The sequence below is a fragment of the Oncorhynchus tshawytscha genome, linkage group LG04 (assembly GCF_018296145.1).
Source record: "Oncorhynchus tshawytscha isolate Ot180627B linkage group LG04, Otsh_v2.0, whole genome shotgun sequence".
Taxonomy (NCBI): Eukaryota; Metazoa; Chordata; class Actinopteri; order Salmoniformes; family Salmonidae; genus Oncorhynchus; species Oncorhynchus tshawytscha.
The window spans coordinates 23,000,280-23,023,360 of record NC_056432.1 but is presented as its reverse complement, the minus strand read 5'-3'; the positions used below and the strand labels follow the sequence as shown (position 1 = coordinate 23,023,360).

Below are 23,081 nucleotides of genomic sequence, written 5' to 3'. Positions count from 1 at the left end.
CTTTATCTGAACACTTGTTTTGCATTTTGCTTTCTGAATTTCTAGTAGTTAAACTTTCAATACCTTTACTCTGTTTTTGTGCTCTTACAACTTCTCATGGAGCCCAAGGCTTTTTTGTGTTCTCTTAAAGAAAGAACACAAGCAGCAAATGAGAAAGACAAGCAGCAAATGAAGATTGACATGTAACACATTTTCAGTCCTGTCACAGGGACAGAAGCTTATTGGTGGGTGAAAAGGAGACTATTTTTTGAGGTAAAACAAGCAGTTACTCTCTGTTCATCATGTCCCTCATATTCTGGTTCTCCTGCCTCTGCTTCAGCTCCATCAACTCCTCAAAGCGTTTGAGCTGCTCTGACTCACAACTCACCACTGAAGCCCCAGCATCTCCTGCAGCTCCTGCCTCAGACTCAGTTTCATCTGCACCAGGACATTCAAGCCTCTAGATTAGGTTTGAAATGCTAACATAACATAATGCCATGATGGCTCCCACATATATAGTAAACAAAGAGTGTTGGAGACAATATGTAACAGTGATATGTTGATTCATGAACAAACTAAGAAAAAAACAGAAAGTAGCCTATGCAAATCTTGGCACAATGTTTCTTCACACACATGCAAGTCCTGCCATTTGAGTTGCTCTGGGAGACAGCAGGGAGATGGTGGGGTTGGAGACTGGACTGAGATCATCGCTGGCATCTGGGGCACTTTCTTCATCAACAACACGCATGCAGATTGATATTAAGAGAACTTTGTTATAATAGGTTAATAAGAATGTACAAAATGGTGTGCAGTTAAAATATGGGAGAGAGACTTGCCTGCTCCTCTTCCTTCTTCGACCTGGGAGTGGGCTGATTATTGGCTGAAGGGAATGAGGTGCATGAGGAGACTGGGGTTCTCCTCAGACAGGCTAGGGCTTGGGTCACGGGAAGCAGAGCCCAAAGAGAAGATCTTTTGAAGGGGATGAGGGCTTACATTAACCCTCTTCAGGATGACGCCAGAGTGGGGACAAGCTGGGAGCTTCATTACAACCTGACAAAATTTCCTGCAGGAGACATGAGAAAGGATCATAATAAACTAGCTAGCAATATCACATTTAATCCAATGAAAGGCTGATTTCAAATATGTATCTAAATCTTAGACATGTCATAAGCTAGTCTGATTAATCAGCCTGTAATACACAATTCATTGGTATATACAACCTGAGACATTTGTGTGCAAAATTGTGTAAAATATTCCTTACAAGCCAGAATGCTGAATAAAATGACATTTAAATGTATTCTACCGGTTGTCTGTGCAGTTTGTCCTTCAGCTGCTCGAAATTTCAGACAATATAGACAGGAAAGTATTGTTTACTTCATAGACTTCATAGACTTCATAGAGAGCCATAGTTTTATTCAGGGGTAAAGTTAGTTTTGTATTGTATATTCGGTTCTCTCTCGTCAATGGATATTGAACCAAGCATGCCATGACAATAAAAAGTGTATATCCTGAATCTGGGGAAGAGAAGAATCCACACCAAAGTGGATTGTTCTTCATTCTACCCTGATTCAGAATATACAATGTTCATTGTCATGGCATGCTTGGTCATTGTCTTATGTCAGATAGCGTGTCGATTCCCCCTGCACCGATCTGTCTCATATCTAGCAAAGGTTCATGGAATAACTCGAAAGTAGTTCTACTACAATGTGCAGTCGAACATTCAAAAATATTACCTAGGTGACATCTGCTGAAACCCATTTCTGCCTCAAAACTATCTGAATTAATCTAAACTAAAACAATAAATGTCCATAATGTTGATGCTTTTTTGGTGAGGAAGACTTAGTCGCCCCATGTGACATTTAGCAAAGGATTATTTCACGTCAATGAGCAGTATTTCTGAAGTTTGACTATGGCACGAAAGCTAGCATAAATTTGTCCAACATTAGAGATAATGTTAGCTGAGCCGTCACTGAAATCCTTTTGACTGAAACAATGATCCTAACCAGCTAGCTTAGGGTTGCACATTTTGGGGAGTTTTCAGAGGTGGAAAATTTCTGTGGTAATTAATGGGAATATATGGGAATTAACAGGACTATGTGGAAATTAATATTAATACCATTTCATGTTTTAGATATTATGTTTGTGTTATGTTATAGATGTAGATGTTATTTGGGTATATTTATCATATCATATTGAGACAGAAACAAACTTTTTACCTTATCATAAGTAGAAATAATTGAAAATGATGCAATCCTTACAATAGAAGTAAAAAAAATAAAAAACATTTCGGTACGAATTGAACATTAATTAAATGAGTTGACTCGTCACATGGGATGATTTCACTGAACAACAAAAGAAAGGGAATATTTAATGATCCCCAACGATTTATCGCATCTCCGAAAAACATTTAACTAAAATGATAGTCTAGAAACTAAATCTTTGGTTGTCTTCCATGTCTTCACCTTGGACCTCCTTAATGTCCACCTCTTGAACATCAGACTCTGAGGCCTCATCTTCACTGTCACTTTCCAACCTTGTTGAGGATGGCTCGTTGTCAAGCTCAAAAAGCCTCAAATTTGCCAGGATGGCCACCAATTCTTCAACCCTTGTATTGGTCAGCCTGTTGCGTGCTTTGGTGTGTGTTTTCCCAAACAAGGACAAGTTGCACTCTGAGGCGGCTGATGTTGGTGGGATTTGGCGGATGATGGAGGCAACAGGGGAAAGAGCCTCAGATCCACAAAGTCCCTTCCACCTGGTGGCTGATGAGATATGTTGGCACGACTGCCATATTGCATCTCCATCCCAAAGCCCTTGCTTGGAAGTGTACTTCGCCAGACTGCCAAGAACCTTGCCTCATCCAGGCCAAGGTGGCGGGACACGGTAGTAGGCCTTGTTGATCTCTGCACCAGACAGGATGCTCTTGCCAGCATACTTGGGGTCCAACTTGTATGCTGCGGCATGGATGGGCTTCAGGCAGAAGTCTTCACGCTTTTTGATGTATTTCAGAACTGCAGATTCCTCTGCTTGGAGCAACAGTGAAGTGGGCAGGGCAGTACGGATTTCTCCAAAATACATCATCCAGGAGGATCCTCTTGACAGGGCTGTCCATATCGGCAGACTGTGATATTGCCATTTCTTGGAGACACTACTTCCCCTCCAAGAGACTGTAAAACATTTTTTAAATGTTTTATTTCACCTTTATTTAAACAGGTAGGCTAGTTGAGAACAAGTTCTCATTTACAACTGTGACCTGGCCAAGATAAAGCATAGCAATTCGACACATACAACAACACAGTTACACATGGAATAAACAAAACATACAGTCAATAATACAGTAGAACAAAAGAAAACAAAAAGTCTATATACAGTGAGTGCAAATAAGGTAAGATATGGGAGTTAAGGCAGTAAATAGGCCATGGTGGCGAAGTAATCACAATATAGCAATTAAAACACTGGAATGGTAGATGTGCAGAAGATGAATCTGCAAGTAGAGATACTGGGGTGCAAATAAATAAATAAATGCAGTATGGGGATGAGGTAGATAGATGGGCTGTTTGCATATGGGCTATATACAGGTGCAGTGATCTGTGAGCTGCTCTGACAGCTGGTGATTAAAGCTAGTGAGGGAGATATGAGTCTCCAGCTTGATTTTTGCAGTTCATTCCAGTCATTGGCAGCAGAGAACTGGAAAGAAAGGCGACCAAATGAGGAATTGGCTTTGGGGGTGACCAGTGAGATATACCTGCTGAAGCACGTGCTATGAGTGGGTGCTGCTATGGTGACCAGTGAGTTGAGACAAGGTGGGGCTTTACCTAGCAGAACCTGTAGCCAGTGGGTTTGGCGACGAGTATGAAGCGAGGGCCAACCAACGAGAGCGTACAGGTCGCAGTGGTGGGTAATATATGGAGCTTTGGTGACAAAAAGGATGGCACTGTGATAGACTGCATCCCATTTGTTGAGTAGAGTGTTGGAGGCTATTTTATAGACGACATCGCCGAAGTCAAGGATCGGTAGGATGGTCAGTTTGGCAGCATGAGTGAAGGATGCTTTGTTGCGATATAGGAAGCCGATTCTACATTTAATTTTGGATTGGAGATCAAATCAAATTTATTTATATAGCCCTTCGTACATCAGCTGATATCTCAAAGTGCTGTACAGAAACCCAGCATAAAACCCCAAACAGCAAGCAATGCAGGTGTAGAAGCACGGTGGCTAGGAAAAACTCCCTAGAAAGGCCAAAACCTAGGAAGAAACCTAGAGAGGAACCAGGCTATGTGGGGTAGCCAGTCCTCTTCTGGCTGTACCGGGTGGAGATTATAACAGAACATGGCCAAGATGTTCATAAATGACCAGCATGGTCGAATAATAATAAGGTAGAACAGTTGAAACTGGAGCAGCAGCCCGGCCAGGTGGACTGGGGACAGCAAGGAGTCATTATGTCAGGTAGTCCTGGGGCATGGTCCTAGGGCTCAGGTCCTCCGAGAGAGAGACAGAAAGAGAGAAGGAGAGAATTAGAGAACGCACACTTAGATTCACACAGGACACCGAATAGGACAGGAGAAGTACTCCAGATATAACAAACTGACCCTAGCCCCCCGACACAAACTACTGCAGCATAAATACTGGAGGCTGAGACAGGAGGGGTCAGGAGACACTGTGGCCCCATCCGAGGACACCCCCGGACAGGGCCAAACAGGAAGGATATAACCCCACCCACTTTGCCAAAGCACAGCCCCCACACCACTAGAGGGATATCTTCAACCACCAAACTTACCATCCTGAGACAAGGCTGAGTATAGCCCACAAAGATCTCCGCCATGGCACAACCCAAGGGGGGGCGCCAACCCAGACAGGATGACCACATCAGTGAATCAACCCACTCAGGTGACGCACCCCTTCCAGGGACGGCATGAGAGAGCCCCGGTAAGCCAGTGACTCAGCCCCTGTAATAGGGTTAGAGGTAGAGAATCCCAGTGGAAAGAGGGGAACCGGCCAGGCAGAGACAGCAAGGGCGGTTCGTTGCTCCAGAGCCTTTCCGTTCACCTTCCCACTCCTGGGCCAGACTACACTCAATCATAAGACCCACTGAAGAGATAAGTCTTCAGTAAAGACTTAAAAATTGAGACCGAGTTTGCGTCTCTGACATGGGTAGGTAGACCGTTCCATAAAAATGGAGCTCTATAGGAGAAAGCCCTGCCTCCAGCTGTTTGCTTAGAAATTCTAGGGACAATTAGGAGGCCTGCGTCTTGTGACCGTAGCGTACGTGTAGGTATGTACGGCAGGACCAAATCAGAGAGATAGGTAGGAGCAAGCCCATGTAATGCTTTGTAGGTTAGCAGTAAAACCTTGAAATCAGCCCTTGCTTTGACAGGAAGCCAGTGTAGAGAGGCTAGCACTGGAGTAATATGATCAACTTTTTTGGTTCTAGTCAGGATTCTAGCAGCCGTATTTAGCACCAACTGAAGTTTATTTAGTGCTTTATCCGGGTAGCCGGAAAGTAGAGCATTGCAGTAGTCTAACCTAGAAGTGACAAAAGCATGGATTAATTTTTCTGCATCATTTTTGGACAGAAAGTTTCTGATTTGTGCAATGTTACGTAGATGGAAAAAAGCTGTCCTTGAAATGGTCTTGATATGTTCTTCAAAAGAGAGATCAGGGTCCAGAGTAACGCCGAGGTCCTTCACAGTTTTATTTGAGACGACTGTACAACCATTAAGATTAATTGTCAGATTCAACAGAAGATCTCTTTGTTTCTTGGGACCTAGAACAAGCATCTCCATCCACTTCCTTATGTCTGAAACACATGCTTCTAGCAAGGGCAATTTTGGGGCTTCACCATGTTTCATTGAAATGTACAGCTGTGTGTCATCCGCATAGCAGTGAAAGTTAACATTATGTTTTCGAATAACATCCCCAAGAGGTAAAATATATAGTGAAAACAATAGTGGTCCTAAAACGGAACCTTGAGGAACACCGAAATTTACAGTTGATTTGTCAGAGGACAAACCATTCACAGAGACAAACTGATATCTTTCCGACAGATAAGATCTAAACCAGGCCAGAACTTGTCCGTGTAGACCAATTTGGGTTTCCAATCTCTCCAAAAGAATGTGGTGATCGATGGTATCAAAAGCAGCACTAAGGTCTAGGAGCACGAGGACAGATGCAGAGCCTCGGTCCGATGCCATTAAAATGTCATTTACCACCTTCACAAGTGCCGTCTCAGTGCTATGATGGGGTCTAAAACCAGACTGAAGCATTTCATATACATTGTTTGTCTTCAGGAAGGCAGTAAGTTGCTGCGCAACAGCCTTTTCTAAAATTTTTGAGAGGAATGGAAGATTCGATATAGGCCGATAGTTTTTTATATTTTCTGGGTCAAGGTTTGGCTTTTTCATGCTTAATGTGAGTCTGGAAGGAGAGTTTACAGTCTAACCAGACACATAGAATACGTGGACAACTACAAATGCCTAAGTCAGAGTGATGTTGTGCGGGCGAGCATGTGCGGGCAGTGATTGATTGAATAGCATGCATTTAGTTTTACTTGCATTTAAGAGCAGTTGGAGGCCACGGAAGGAGAGTTGTATGGGATTGAAGCTCGTCTGGAGGTTAGTTAACACAGTGTCCAAAGAAGTGCCAGAAGTATACAGAATGGTGTCGTCTGCATAGAGGTGGATCAGAGAATCACCAGCAGCAAGAGCGACATCATTGATGTATACAGACAAGAGAGTCGGCCCAAGAATTGAACCCTGTGGCACCCCCATAGAGACTGCCAGAGGCCCGGACAACAGGCCCTCTGTTTTGACACACTGAACTCTATCAGAAAAGTAGTTGGTAAACCAGGCGAGGCAATCATTTGAGAAATCAAGGCTGTCGAGTCTGCCAGTAATGTCTCTTATCGATGGCGGTTATGACATCGTTTTGGACCTTGAGCATGGCTGAGGTGCACCCATGACCAGCTCTGAAAACAGATTGCATAGCGGAGAAGGTACGGTGGGATTCGAAATGGTCGGTAATCTGTTTGTTAACTTGGCTTTCGAAGACCTTAGAAAGACAGGGTAGGATGGATATAGGTCTGTAACAGTTTGGGTCTAGAGTGTCACCCCCTTTTGAGGAGGGGGATGACCGCGGCAGCTTTCTAATCATTTTCCAACATGACGACAACACCACCCTTATTGCTCTTATTCTTCTCACTTTGCTTGGTGAGGTAGATTCCTGCTATAACTTGATGACCCTTCACATACCTAACCATTTACTTGGCTCTCTTTTAGAGTGTATCCATTGTCATGATATCCTTGGGGAGCATATTCAATGCATGAGCAGCACAGCCAATGGGTGTGATGTGAGGGTAGGACTCCTCCACTTTAAACCTAGCAGCCTTCATGTTTGCAGCATTGTCTGTCACCAGTGCAAATACCTTCTGTGGTCCAAGGTCATTGACGACTGCCTACAGCTCATCTGCAATGTCGAGACTGGTGTGTCGGTTGTCCTTGTGTCTGTGCTCTTGTAAAATATTGGTTGAGGGGTGGAGATGATGCGCTTAATTATTCCTTGCCCACAAATATTCGACCACCCATCAGAGATGATTGCAATACAGTCTGCTTTCGCTATGATTTGCTTGACCTGAACTTGTACTCGGTTGAACTCTGCATCCAGCAAATGAGTAGATAAAGCATGTCTGGTCGAGGGGTGTATGCTGGGCAAAGAACATTCAGAAATCTCTTCCAATACACATTGCCTGTGAGCATCAGAGGTGAACCAGTTGCATACACAGCTCGAGCAAGACATTCATCAGCATTTGTCTGACTATGTTCCTCCATTGAGTAAAAAAAACTTCTGATTCCAGGAGGACCATGAGCTGTTGCTATCGATAAGGTGTCTGATTCATCATGTTCACCTAGAATAGAAGTAGATAGCAAATTTCAATTTACAAAAACAAAAAGGACGTTTTCGTCTTTTGAGCTTCTAGTCATGAAATCTATGCAGCCTACTCAATCACTTTTTATAGGTACTGCTTACAGGCCTCCTGGGCCATATACAGCGTTCCTCATTGAGTTCCCTGAATTCCTATCAGACCTTGTAGTCATAGTGGGAGAGTGGGAGAACTTGGTGGCTGTGGGAGAACTTGGTGGCTGACTAAATACTTTTTTGCCCCACTGTGTCCTAGCCATTATATTGCGACTCCACTTTGTCTCTATACTGACGTTTTGCCTGTTTGATTGCCTTACGGAGGGAATAACTACACTGTTTGTATTCTGTCATATTCCCAGTCACCTTGCCATGGTTAAATGTGGGGGTTCGCGCTTTCAGTTCTGCCATCTATCCACAATTTCTGGTTAGGGTAGGTTTTAATAGTCACAGTGGGTACAACATCTCTTATACACTTCCTGATCAACTCAGGCACCGTATCAGTGTATTCATCAATGTTATTCTCGGAGGCTACCCGGAACATATCCCAGTCTGCATGATCAAAACAATCTTGAAGTGTGGATTCCGATTGGTCAGACCAGCGTTGAATAGTCTTTAGCACAGGTACTTCCTGATTGAATTTCTGCCTATAGAAAGGGAGGAGCAAAATGGAGTCGTGATCAGATTTTCTAAAGGGAGGGCGGGGAGAGCCTTGTAGGTATCCCAGAAGTTGGAGTAACAGTGGACGAGGGTTTTAGCAGCTTGAGATCTACAGTCAATGTGTTAATATAACTTCGGTATCGTTTTCCTCAAATTTGCTCTGTTAAAATCCCCAGCTACAATAAATGCAGCCTCAGGATGTGGTTTCCAGTTTGCATAAAAGTCCAGTAAAGTTATTTGAGGGCCGTTGTTGTATCGGCTTGAGCGGAAATATACATATCTGTCACTATAACCGAAGAGAATTCTCTTGGGAAGTAATACGGTCGGCATTTGATTGTGAGGTATTCTGGGTGAGGTGAACAAAAGGACTTGAGTTCCTGTATGTTACTACAATCACACCATAAGTAGTTAATCATGTAACATACACCCCCACCCTTCTTCCCGGAGAGATATTAATTCATGTCCGCGCGATAAACTGAGAACCCAACTGGCTGTATGAACAAACACAGTATATCCCAAGAGAGCCATGTCACCGTGAAACAGAATATGTTACAATCCCGATGTCTCTCTGGAAGGAAATCCTTGGCCTGAACTCATCTACTTATCCAGTCCCCCCCTGTACTCACTGTTCACCCACAACTGCATGGCCAGGCACGACTCCAACACCATCATTAAGTTTGCTGACGACACAACAGTGGTAGGCCTGATCACCGACAACAACGGTAGGGAGGAGGTCAGAGACCTGGCCGGGTGGTGCCAGAATAACAACCTATCCCTCAACGTAACCAAGACTAAGGAGATGATTGTGGACTACAGGAAAAGGAGCACCGAGCACGCCCCAATTCTCATCAACGGGGCTGTAGTGGAGCAGGTTGAGAGCTTCAAATTCCTTGGTGTCCACATCAACAACAAACTAGATTGGTCCAAACACACCAAGATAGTCGTGAAGAGGGCACAACAAAGTCTATTCCCCCTCAGGAAACTAAAAAGATTTGGCATGGGTCCTGAGATCCTCAAAAGGTTCTGCAGCTGCAACATCGAGAGCATCCTGACCGGTTGCATCACTGCCTGGTATGGCATTTGCTCGGCCTCCGACTGCAAAGCACTTCAGAGGCTAGTGCTATCGGCCCAGTACATCACTGGGGCAAAGCTGCCTGCCATCCAAGACCTCTACACCAGGCGTTGTCAGAGGAAGGCCCTAAGAATTGTCAAAGACCCCTGCCACCCCAGTCATAGACTGTTCTCTCTACTACCGCATGGCAAGCGGTACTGGAGTGCCAAGTCTAGGACAAAAAGGCTTCTCAACAGTTTTTACCCCCAAGCCATAAGACTCCTGAACAGGTAACAAAATGGTTACCCGGACTATTTGCATTGTGTGCCCCCACCCTTTTATGCTGCTGCTACTCTCTGTTTATCTTATATGCATAGTCAATTTAACTATACATTCATGTACATACTATCTAAATTGGCCCGACCAACCAGTGCTCCCGCACATTGGCTAACCGGGCTATCTGCATTGTGTCCCGCCACCCGCCAACCCCTTTTTACGCTTCTGCTACTCTCTGTTCATCATATATGCATAGTCACTTTAACGATACCTACATGTACATACTACCTCAATAAGCCTGACTAACAGGTGTCTGTATATAGCCTTGCTACCCTTTTTTCAAATGTCTTTTTACTATTGTTTTATTTCTTTACTTACCTACACACACATACCTTTTTCCCCGCACCATTGGTTAGAGCCTGTAAGTAAGCATTTCACTGTAAGGTCTACTACATCTGTTGTATTCGGCGCACGTGACAAATAAACTTTGATTTAATTGAACATCAGCAAGTAATATACACGGAAGCAGTGCGTGGTGTGTGCGCCTCCTGAGTCGGAAAAAGTAAGACAGTCGTACTCCTGGTTGTAATGCTGGTGAATTACCGCCGCTCTGATATCCGAAAGTTCTTCCCGGCTGTATGTAATAACACAAAAACATTTATAGGCTAATAATGTAAGAAATAACACATAAAAAGCAAAATACTGCAAAGTTGCCTTAGGGCAGCCGTGCTTCTAGCCCCATCTATCGGCGCCATTTTCCACAAAGCACAGAGATCATCCGTACACCTACTCTGCCTCTGACAAAGACAAGGCGGTTGGAACCAAAAATCTCAAATTTGGACTCAAAAGGACAGATTTCCACCGGTCTAATTTCCATTGCTTGTGTTTCTTGGCCCAAGTAAGTCTTGAAATGTTCTGGATTGACTGACCATGTCTGAAAGTAATGCTGGACTGTCATTTCTCTTTGCTTATTTAAGTTGTTCTTGCCATAATGTGGACTTGGTCTGTTACCAAATAGGGCTATCTTCTGTAAACCACCCCTACCTTGTCACAACACAAATGATTGGCTCGCATGAAGTTAAGAAAATCCACAAATGAACTTTTAACAAGGCACACCTGTTAATTTAAATGCATTCCAGATTACTACTCCATGAAGCTGGTTGAGAGAATGCCAAGAGTGTGCAAAGCTATCATCAAGGCAAAGTTTGGCTACTTTGAAGAATCTCAAATATAAAATACAATAATTTCGATTTCTTCTTTTTTGGTTACTACATGATTCCATGTGTGTTATTTCATAGTTTTGATGTCTTCACAATTATTCTACAATGTAGAAAATAGTACAAATAAAGTAAAACCCTGGGATGAGTAGGTGTCCCAAAAAATTTGACTGGTACTGTATATACCAATTAATTGTGTATTACAGCCAGATTAATCTGACTACTCATGAGCCAACTATACTAATGTTGTTTTAGTAAAAACACAACTTTTACAATAACTGTGAACCAGTAGCAAGAATGCTAGGTAGTGGTCACGTTCATTACCTCCCCCATTTCGTGCCAATCTGGGTTGTATTTCGATCTTTCTTTTGATGAGATTTTCAAGGCCTCCAATGTATCCCATCGTAAACGTTCAACAGACATGTCGGCGTGTAAATACACACACATTCGACACTGAGAAATCGGTGATGCCGTGATTAACTTGTCAGCGGCTTGCTTAATGGGCTTGCTGCATACGGTGCCGCCTAAAGTAAAACACTGAAGTGCACAATTTCCGTCTATTTCGAGTTCAGATACAACAATGGTTCCGCGTCAAGGGACCAAACAGTTACAAAGCTACTTTGACCTCATAATGGATACAATTAAATCAAAACATATATACATATATATATATATATATATTTTTTTTTTTATGTATCTATGGAAAATACTGTGGAAAAACACTGGATAAATATTTCGTTTTTCATACATGTTGTGAGTTTGTCTCAAATCAAATGTATTTATATAGCCCTTCATACATCAGCTGATATCTCAAAGTGCTGTACAGAAACCCAGTCTCGTTTGTGAAAGAGTGAAACATGTCTGACAGTCCATTTTCATTTTAAGATTTTATCATAGTTTTGATTAACAGTATACAGTACATTTATACTGAAAATAACAAATAGATAATTGGTACACAACTCATACAATATAAGGCTAACACTATTCAATCAGATTGGTAAGTGTGTGTGTAGAGAGCTTGATAGCACAGTCACCAAACACATTACTATATGAAGCTTTGAGAAACTGAACATAATTCTGCAGGCTGCGATTGGTAGAGTCAGATTGTTCCAGTCTCTCCTTCATGTTCTTCAACTGATTCTGGAATCGTAGCTCCATCTGCAAAGAAAAAAACAGACACATATTAATTAAGTTTGACACAGTTAACATCATACCTTATTATGGTGTTCAGATTTTGAAGTTTGTATAGATATACAGTATTTTGGGGTATTTTATTAGGATCCCCATTAACTTTTGCGATAGCAGCAGTGTTGTAAAGTACTTAAGTAAAAAATACTTTAAAAGTACTACTTAAGTAGTTTTTGGGGGTATCTGTACTTTACTATTTATATTTTTGCCTGCTTCACTACATTCCTAAATAAAATAATGTACTTTTTACTCTATATATTTTCCATGACACCCAAAAGTTACATTTTGAATGCTTTGGTGGTCAAATTCACACACTTATCAAAACAACATCCCTGGTCATCCTTACTTTCTCTGATCTGGTGGAGTCACTAAACACAAATGCTCCATTTGTAAATATGTCTGTATTGGAGCGTACCCCTGGCTCTCCGTAAATAAATACAAATCAGAAAACAGTGCCGACTGGTTTGCTTAATTTGAAAGCATTTATACTTTGATACTTGAGTCAATTTTAGCAATAACATTTACTTTTGATACTTAAGTATATTTAAAACCAAATACTTTTATACAAGTAGTATTTTACTGGGTAACTTTCACTTTTACTTGAGTCATTTTCTATTAAAAGGTATCTTTACTTTTACTCAAGTATGACAATTGGGTACTTTTTCCACCACTTTATAGCAGCAGCAACTCTTCCTAATTCCACACAAAACATGAAACATGACATAATACAGAACATTAATAGACAAGAACAGCTCAAGGACAGAGCTACACAGTATTCCTGTCCCTTGCAATTGATTGGGAAGTTAGAACAAATATTTAAAAATATATTGGATGTATAATGTATAACATATAGATAACTCTATAAAACTAGGTTGTTGGGTTAAAATGTCTCACTCACATCCTCTTTGCTTCTTCGTAACTGACTGAGCTCTGTCTTTCTGAGGCCCAGTTGGCTCTCCAGGTCCAGAGCCTTGGTCTGGATGGACCTCTCTTTGAATAAAGCCCGCTCCAGGCTCTGATCCGCCTAAAAGTCCAACCAAAATGATCAAGTTGACACTCAGAATAACATTAACAAACCGGTAAAAACTAAATAATCTTTAGGCTGAAACAGAAAGACTGCAGAGGTATTTAAGTGATATTCAGGAGTAAGACAGACCTCTCTCTGACCATCCTTGAAGGCCTGCTCCAGCTGCTTGGAGAGGATGCTGCACTCCCGGGCCCGCTCCTCCAGCTGTTTCTGGGTGCTATGGATGGTCTCCTCCCGCTTGCCGATTACATGGACCATATCTCTGTTCTGCAAGTTTGCCCCCTCCAGTTTCCTGGGGAGGGAAGGAACAGTTCAGACATTGACCAGCAAAAACATGTAAGGATGTCTTGTGGACCTGAGTGTGATCATTGTCCATAGGGTCACCAAATAGGCGATCTCCCTCTCGGGTATTGATATGATTTACCTCTCTATAATCTCTATCTTCTGCTGCAGATTGTTGTGCTCCTCCACCAGAAGAAAATTATTCTCTTGAAAAGTCTCCACCCAACATCCCTGTTGTTCCACCTACACAGAGACACACACAGACACCCTTCTTATTCAAACACAGATCCGAATCAATTTGTGAACAGACAACTGTCCATTTACACTATGTGTGCATACCTTGTGTCGGAGTTCAGACAGGGCATTGTTTTGCTCAGTGTTTCTCCTCTCCTGAGTCTGTGTCTCTTCCTGGGCCACTCTCAACTGGAGCTCAGAACGCTTCAGCCTCTCAGGCAGAGGCTCCAGCTCTTTCAGACGGCCCAGCAGCTGCCTCCTGACCTGCTCAATCTCTCTCTCCAGGTCAGCCTTCATACCTTGTGCATGTTTCTCAGAGATCTCCAGCTTTAAGCAGTACTCCTCTGACTCTAATCGAGCCCTCTGAACCTGCAGCACATGGTCACTCATCTATTCAAAATCTATGCTACAGACTGGATAGCATGAAGCATGTACAGTATCTTTTGCTGGATTATAACACCTTAGCTTCTCATAAGGTTGAAGTACAGCCCACACTCTGGTATGCTGATCAACTGTACCTTGCGCTTATAGTTTTCCACCTGGCTCTCTAGCTTCTTGACTGAACTCTTCAGCTGCTGGGCTTCAGACTGGGACTGCATCAGGTTCTCCTCTGCAGCAGACAGGGTGATCTCAAGAAGAAGATGCACAAATAACTAAACAACTCTCCAGACATTAAAAGTTATAAAACATTCTATCTTCAATCCTTACTATGTCTAATATTCTACAGTTTATTACACTCGATGACTGTAGTGAAGAAAAACAGATGTTTACCTTCAGTTTCTGGTTCTGTAGTTTGTTGGAGGAGTTGTCAGAGGTGAGGCGGTGCAGTTGGTCCAGGAGCCCCTCACTCTCTGGATGGCCTTTCTCCTCCACAGTGTGGATCTGTGCAGTCAGCTCACTCACCTGGCTGCACAGATAAGTCAGCAGAGCACATAATGAAGATATCAGAAAAGAAGAAATGAGAAACACTTAAAAGGTTTTAGACAACTTTTTTACAAGATAATTTGCCAAAGAAAAACCGTTACATCTCTCTGGGCACCCCCAAAACCAATTCTTTCTTTGGCCGCCTCTCCTTCCAGTTCTCTGCTGCCAATGACTGGAACGAACTACAAAAATCTCTGAAACTGGAAACACTTATATCCCTCACTAGCTTTAAGCACCAACTGTCAGAGCAGCTCACAGATTACTGCACCTGTACATAGCCCACCTATAATTTAGCCCAAACAATACCTCTTTCCCTACTGTATTTTTTACATTTTATTTATTTATTTTGCTCCTTTGCACCCAATTATTTTTATTTCTTCTTTGCACTTTCTTCCACTGCAAATCTCCCATTCCAGTGTTTTACTTGCTATATTGTATTTACTTTGCCACCATGGCCTTTTTCTTTTTGCCTTTACCTCCCTTCTCACCTCATTTGCTCACATTGTATATAGACTTGTTTATACTGTATTATTGACTGTATGTTTGTTTTACTCCATGTGTAACTCTGTGTCGTTGTGTGTGTCGAACTGCTTTGCTTTATCTTGGCCAGGTCGCAACTGTAAATGAGAACTTGTTCTCAACTTGCCTACCTGGTTAAATAAAGGTGAAATAAAACATTTTAAAAAACAGAGTGAAAGTTTTTGAACCCTTCATAACAAACAGTCACAATTACTCACTTCTTGAGAACAGCGATTTCCACTTCAAGCTGGCTCTTAACAGTCACCTCTTTAGAGTGGCGGGTACACCAGCTCTCAGCTGAGGTAACGGCCTCTGCCAACTCAGTCTCCTGAATTATGGCACACAAATACATAGGGAAGTGTGACTCTTGGGCCCAGACCCGGCGCCAAAGATAAAGTAACTAAGGGGGCGGTTGAAATCAATAAGAGGGTACAATTTAACAGGGTTCATGCATTATAATTACATTGAATTCTACTTATATCACTCTAAACAAAGTACAAATGCAGAGACTCGGAGACCATTCAGAGCTTTTGAAGAGACAGATTGGCTACAGATTTCGTGCCAATCTCCGCTGCGCTGTATCAGCACAATGGATAGCGCCCTATACACTAAAGCAAGGCCTATTTGGCAATCGATATAGGCTACAAGATAGATAAGGTAATTCACCTATTACAAACAGCCTATGTGAATGCCGCTGTACACACAGCTGTCTTACCAAAATAATGCAAACTAAATGCTGAAAGTAGTAGCCTAGTTATTCATGCAAAACAAAAATACTGAATAGCAGTTTTGCTTAGAATACTGACAACTGTGAATGCGAACAGAACAAAACAGTGGTAGGCCTGCTATAGGCCTAGAAACTAAATATTAGACTGATAAAGGCATGACACAATCTATATTTAGGCTAGTTACATTTAAAAAAGTAGTAAAAAAAAAGAAGCAGTAAACAAAAAGTGAAAGCAAATAGCCTACTACAATGAGATGCAGCCATGCACAGCTGTCTTGCCAAATAAATAGGCCAGCTAAAAACATGGAAAATCATGCAGCTCATGCGTCCAGTAACAGGTTGCGATATGGCACAATACACTTCTGTGGATCAAATTCGACCTAACCACATAATCAATTAAGCAATGCCAGCAGACTATAAACACATTTTCAATACGTACATTTCCATTTAGAACCATGAAAAGCAATAGCCTACCAATAAAACCTACATTCTATTTCTATGGTTATCTATTTCTATGATGAAACATATCAATATGTATTTATACGCAGGGGCGTCATTTGGGTTCTTGCATCGTAATTATATTGAATTCTGCTAAAACCACAATAAACATAAAAGTTAAAATACCGAGACATTTGAGTGCTTTTGACCAAGAAGTGACATGTTCGCGCAAAATCTCATTTGCGCTCTATCAGCATCATCACTGCTGGTCTTGGCAGCGGCCTCAGTGGTATGATTTCTGATATCCATTGTGGCAGATTAGCTGGTTAGAGCTAAATAGGCTAATAATGGCTTTTGCAGCTAGCTAAGAAGCTAACTAAACTCTGTAGTGGGGTGAGTGAGCCAGAGTTGAGTGAAGCAACTTCAACTGTAAACAACTGTAAACTCCTTATAAATCAAAATCCAATATTCCAGGGGGAGGCATATCAGTTTATTCACATTGCCTGCCATGTTATTCACGTAGCCTACCACAGATGAGCAGTCATAGCCTACCTAACCACCCAGTGGCTTTCTATTTTTATTTTACCTTTATTTAACTGGGCAAGTCAGTTAAGAACAAATTCTTATATTCAATGACAGCCTAGGAACAGTGGGTTAACTGCCTTGTTCAGGGGCAGAACAACAGATTTGTACCTTGTCAGCTCGGAGATTCGATCTTGCAACCATTCGGTTACTAGTCCAAAGTTTTAAACACTAGGGTATGCTGCCGCCCCACAAATAGCCCCCTACACACAAACACACACACTCCGCGGCATGCTCTGTCCATGGTGCTGATACAGCGCAGTAGGTGATACAGATTTCACACCAACCTGTCACTCAATCATTGTAACTTTTATGCTATTTTTATATAAGGAGATTATAAGAAACTAAAACTGAAGTGGCACAAGTTTCAGAGGGGGCTAAATTGAACCGGGGCCGCTTAGATTGCTTGTAAGTATACATGTACTCTTCCCATTTAATAATATTCACAGCATATAATATTCACAGCATTTAATAATATTCACCCAACACCACGTGTCAACCCATGAGAGCAGCCTGAGGACCAGTGAGTGTCTGACCTTCTCCAGCAGCTGTGCAGAGAGATGTCTGGCTGAATCCTCACTGTGCTCTGCCCTCTGCCTCTGGTTGGCCAACTTCAGACTCTCTTTGTCCTCTTTACTCTGTCGCTTCAGCTGCTCCAGCAGGGCCTGTATCTCCTCCTTCTGCTGCTCCTGGGTCTGCTCCATCTCCTACTCCACACAAAGAAGGGAGATAAGAGGAAGCAATGGAGAGAGAGGATTGTTGTGGTCAGATGTTCCAGAGTCTATACTTTAAAGACCCACTCCAGCCTCCCTAGAACCTCATTTATCACCGGATTTACTTAACAAATGGCTCAATAGGTGGTCCAGGTGTCCTCTGACATGGCACAAGTGTCTTCAATTGCTCCTCTATTGTTTTGGCAAGCAAGGGGGAGGCCGATGACATCAGAGTGCATCATCAGACCAACTCCTTGAATTGCCCCCAAGGACCAAAAAATAACAGACTCTATTAATTCTGTGGCCTATAAACCTTGGTACCCACTTTGCTCCGGCCGGCCTGGCGGTCATTTTCAGTCTCTTTGCTGCGTAACTGAACCATAAGCTGGCTGCAGGTTGACTCCAGAACTTTAGACAGCTCTCCTGTGGTCTTCACAATGTCCTGTAAGGAGGATATGGATTGATGAATATTAATAAGATGCTATTTGTGAGCACTGGTGGCAGGTAGCCTAGCGGTTAGAGCGTTGCGCCATTAACCAAAAGGTTGCTGTTTCAAATCCCAGAGCATTTTTCATTTACATACAGGTATAAATTACAAACTTGTACATGACTGAAATAGGACAAAAATAAGTATCCACCAATTTGATGTATATTTTTTTATATTTCTATAAATAAATAATGATCTTTATGATCTCGCTCCACATCAAATGCAAACGAATGAGAATCTAGAGAAGTAGAGACAATGATGTACCTTTTCAGAATCCAAACGTACTGCAAGCTGGGTGGCTTCCTTCTCTTTGTTGTTGAGTTTTGTAGCAAGATGCTGAAAGCCAGAAAAACAGAAACAACATTCTAAATGTCATCTATGACCATGGATATGCACCACACAGAGTGAAAGGAAACCAATATAAAAGGGAAATGTAACAGATAAAAGCACATGGTGATATACACAGGAACATGGTGATGCATACACACAATTTTTTCTGCTTCTGTGTCCGCCAGTCTCTTCAGTAGGCCTTGCCTTTGCTCTGACGTCCTCAATGATTCGATCTATCAATAAATACATCAACAAAAATATAAGACCACAATTCTAATTGTCATTTTAGATATTTTTTCAAAGCCACTGTCCTCGTCAGTCTGAGCAAGTCAATGTATTGGGGAGAGTACCTCTCGCTCATGGCATTCCCTGAGGAGTTCTTGGAGAGTGCGGTTTGTGCTTTCAAATGTTTCTATCTTCTTTGTCAGCAACTCCTGCTGCCTACCAAGCAGGGCAGCGTCCACCTTGGACAACCGCTTATCCTAGCAAGGAGAAAGGACAGTCTTAAAGAACTTTTTTTTATTTTTAAAGCCCATATTTAATATTTAACAGGGTCACTTGTATCAAATTCACCTTTTTCACACCACCCATGGACTCATTCAATGCTGTCAACTGTGTGACCACTGCCACCCCGTCAAACTCCGCTTCTACCAGCTTCCTCAGTAGCATGTGTCTTTCCCCGTGTAGAGTCCCCGAATAAGCACTGCACAGAATGGAAAGTTTAAAACCATGCTGTTCCTAAACTGCCTCACACATTTTTAAGTTGTCTTGTAAACATTAAATAGTTCCGATGTATTTTCATTCTATTCTATTGGCTACTCAATCTAATACTGATAATCCTATGCTTGATGACTAAATGTCCTTATGATATTACAGGTGGAGTCCACACCTGTTGTAGCCTGCTTCACCCCTCTTCCTTAGGGAGTGTTGGATGGAGATCTTCTCTCGTTCTCTGAGGTCCAGCTCTTTGTTGGCATCCAGCAGCTCCTCCTCCTGCTCGTCGATGACACGCTGGCATGCGCTCAGACACTTTGACTGGTGCTCCATCATACGCTCCTTCTTCCACAGCCTTACCTGACCACCAAAAGCAGACAGAAACACACACACACATCTTTGTTTACTGGACACAATTATGCAACAAACAAGAGGGATGAACATGATATTGCTGAATTCCAGTGAGATCGTGGCTCTGTATTGTAATGAAGCAGTAAATATTTTTGGCCTTCCTGTGACATCGGGTGCTGTAGATGTTCAGGAGGGCAGGTAGCTTGCTAGTCGGTTACTAGTGCAAAGTTTTAAACACTAGGGTACGCTGCCGAGGGTTTTAGGGGCCAAGACAAATTGAGGCACTGTTGCGCCTTCTTCACCACACTGTCTGTGTGGGTGGACCATTTCAGATCGTCAGTGATGTGTACGCTGAGGAACTGGAAGCTTTCCACCTTCTCCACTGCGGTCCTGTCGATGTGGATAGTGGGGTGTTCCCTCTGCGGTTTCCTGAAGTCCACAATTAGCTCCTTTGTTTTGTTGATGTTGAGTGAGAGGTTATTTTCCTGTCACCACTCTCCCAGGACCCTCACCTCCTCGCTGTAGGCTGGCTCATCATTGTCGGTACTAAGGCCTACTACTGTTGTGCGGTCTGCAAACCTGATGATTGAGTTGGAGGTGTGTGTGGCCACACAGACTCACAGCTGTAATCAGCACTAAAGGTGCTTCTACAAAGTATGTACTTGGTGGTGTGAATACTTATGTAAATTAGATACTTCTGTATTTAATTTTCAATACATTTGCAAAAATGTCAAAAAACTTGCTTTCACTTTGTCATTATGGGACATTGTATGTAGATGGGTGAGAGAAAAAATGATTTAATACATTTTTTATTCTGCCTGTAACAACAAAATGTGAAAGAAGTCAAGGGGTATGAATTCTTTCTGAAGGCACTGTACATACGTAATTCTTTGGAGACCCAACATCCATCATGAGTCCATCAATCTTCCTCCTATATTTGTTACACTGGCTATGCATCCTCTGCTCTTGTTTATCCTCATCAGACAGGTCAGTCAACTGCAGTGGGGACAGGGAAGGCTTAGCATGTGATACAGGTTTGATCTCCAGACAGTATGAAGGCCCCTGAGAGACATGAAAATCAACATTGGTAGTATATCTAATGATAACATGTAGGATATGATATGTGGGAAGTGAGAAATAATGGATCTTTGTCAATGTAAAACGTAAGGAACGTCCATAGCATTGGATGAAAATGGATCTGTGAGGAGCAAACAGTTCCAGGACCTCCCACTTGTATGCGTCATCCCGAGTGGAGGTTCTTCCTGGGGCCGGCACCCAGGGGGCCCGGGACCTCGATCTGGCACGCAGGTTCCCAATATCCCCTTTGTTTTGCACCTCTTTAATCTTCATCTGCAGAGAGCAGTGGTTGACTGACATGCAACTGTTGAGGCAGTCAAGGGAGGCCTATTTCTGCTGTAGGCCTACTTTATTTCGAAGGTTGAGTAAGTGGATCACTTCATTGACTAAACATTTACTAACCTGTGGGGTCTTTGCAGTACAGCTCTTCTGACTCCTCTTCAGGTGTACATGTACAGGTGTGGTCTCTGGCACGTGAACGTGCAATGGTGGGGAAGAATCACGCGTTTTCATTATTTACCAATAATCAGTTCATCTAGAAATTGGAGCACATTATAGAACAGAATTTGCTGTAGCTGCCAGAAAGTCATACACCAGAGACAATAAGCCGAGTAAACTCAACTCCATATAGTCAAATTCAGTTTACTCAGCTAACCACAATAACAGTAAAGGCATCATGTTCACGATTAGCTCCGACCAGCAACTACCCATTTAAATGAACATGTATTTGAAAAATGTTTACTTTTTATTTTACTGTCAAAATTGCTAATTGAAATGTCTAGTTCACGAGATCACAAAATGCCTGACCAGCAAGCTAACCTAAACAATGTAAGATGTTCCTTATTCATAAACGTGCTCTACATCTTACTGAAGCTCATACAAACTTTTGTTTACCTACTGAATCTCTGCTGACGGGACACGATCCGGTCATCTCGTACGCAATTGGTTCGTTCATAACCGATTTGTAACGACACCTGTCTGTGATTGGAGAACATTCGTTGAACCCACGTTCGAGTTTACGTTGCCAGTAGTAACAGGACGTCCTCAATGTCTTGTTTGCACACTTTGTACAAAATAATAAAATGCAGTACTACAGGATATTTCTTAACGTAGCTCTTTATTAGCTAGCTATAACTGGCATGTTCACGCATCTCCAACCAGGATCAAACGGACCATGACCTAACCATTTGGGTGGTTTTAACCAATCATAGCACAGTATGATATGGCGGTAAAATGCATCCAATTATAATTCAGTATGTTTACACATGAATATTACACTCAACACGTAACATTTCCTTGAAATGCCACCCCCTACCTGTAGACGGCGCAAAGCGATTCATTCGATCTTGACGCCGGTCCTTGTAAACATTACGTGGTTTTCCAGTTAATGTGGGAGGTTTTCGAACGAACCAAATTTGAGATGTCTATAAATATTATGAATCGGCTGTAAGGAAGCGCCATTTCCGACTACTCTCGTGTTTCTTCCGAACTCGCTCGTTCCTGATTTGCATCTAGGTGTAAAATATATTTGCACGATTGCACACATACAATAATGATACACAAGTATAAATATGCGATTCGAGTTGCTACATTGTTGCCAACAATGGCGGTCAGAGGGAGACAGCTGTGGGGAATTGGGCTACAAACACTTATGTTTTTCACTGCATTTCTGTGCGACTTTAAACTCGTCGAATCCTGTGTTGGCGAAGAAGTCGGTGACTTGTTACTCTGCAGGTCCTGTGGACATGAATTGGCTTTTGAGAAAGATGCCAACTTTATCCACAGTCGACTTGCGCTCTCTTATAGAAATGATACGGTTGTTGGAGAAAGAAGAGTGCCCGTCCAGCGGTTCGAAAACCCACAGGGCTACCAGTTTGAAGTCATGACTTTCAGAAAGGCAGACGTTGTCAAGCACTGGCCTGCGGACAAACATTTCACCTGGTATCCTGGATATGCCTGGACAGTGGCTACATGTCCGCGATGTAACGCACACCTTGGTGGGTTGGGAATTATATATTTTGATTGCGTGTCTCATCCATTAACCAAACGTGTCTGGCAAGTGGGTCTATTCTAACCTCAGGCAACAATTGCAAAATCAAATGACTACCTTATGCTGTCTTGTAATAATGTAATTCCCCCCACAGGTTGGGCTTTTCAACCCATTGAATGGCCAAAGACTTTAACCAAAGGGGAATTTGAGGAATCGGAGGAGACATTTGTGGCCTTGGTCACTAATCGATTGTTACAAGAAAAATTTGCAACAACACTACTGACCCCGAAATCATTCAGAAGTTGACATCTGCTGCATTCAAAGCTACAAATTATACCTGGCTGTAACAACTACTTTTTTTTGCATTTCATAATAAATAAAAAGCAATACAGCATGTGGTATTTCCT

At 42.4% G+C, this 23,081-nt stretch overlaps 1 protein-coding gene across 8 annotated transcripts; it reads right to left on the bottom strand.

The window, feature by feature from the left end:
• Positions 1-11,917: 11,917 nt before the first annotated feature.
• Positions 11,918-21,874, bottom strand: LOC112248337 (outer dense fiber protein 2). Of its 8 annotated transcripts, none has more exons than XM_024417269.2 (19): positions 21,579-21,874; positions 21,087-21,151; positions 20,832-20,957; positions 20,490-20,669; positions 19,432-19,616; positions 19,116-19,245; positions 18,893-19,024; positions 18,701-18,775; positions 18,477-18,548; positions 18,051-18,167; positions 17,549-17,719; positions 15,484-15,593; positions 14,594-14,729; positions 14,341-14,451; positions 13,928-14,191; positions 13,731-13,831; positions 13,436-13,598; positions 13,178-13,303; positions 11,918-12,249 (listed from the first exon to the last, which is right to left on the bottom strand). In XM_024417269.2, exons 1-19 carry the CDS (start codon positions 21,637-21,639, stop codon positions 12,073-12,075), a joined length of 2,502 nt encoding a protein of 833 aa, XP_024273037.1. In that variant the 5' UTR covers positions 21,640-21,874; the 3' UTR covers positions 11,918-12,072. The 8 variants fall into 8 exon arrangements, with proteins under 8 accessions (XP_024273037.1, XP_024273039.1, XP_024273038.1 ...); XM_024417271.2 differs by having other exon boundaries at positions 21,087-21,219; positions 21,583-21,873; XM_024417270.2 differs by having other exon boundaries at positions 11,919-12,249; positions 21,087-21,219; positions 21,579-21,872.
• Between the last annotated feature and the right edge of the window lie 1,207 nt (positions 21,875-23,081).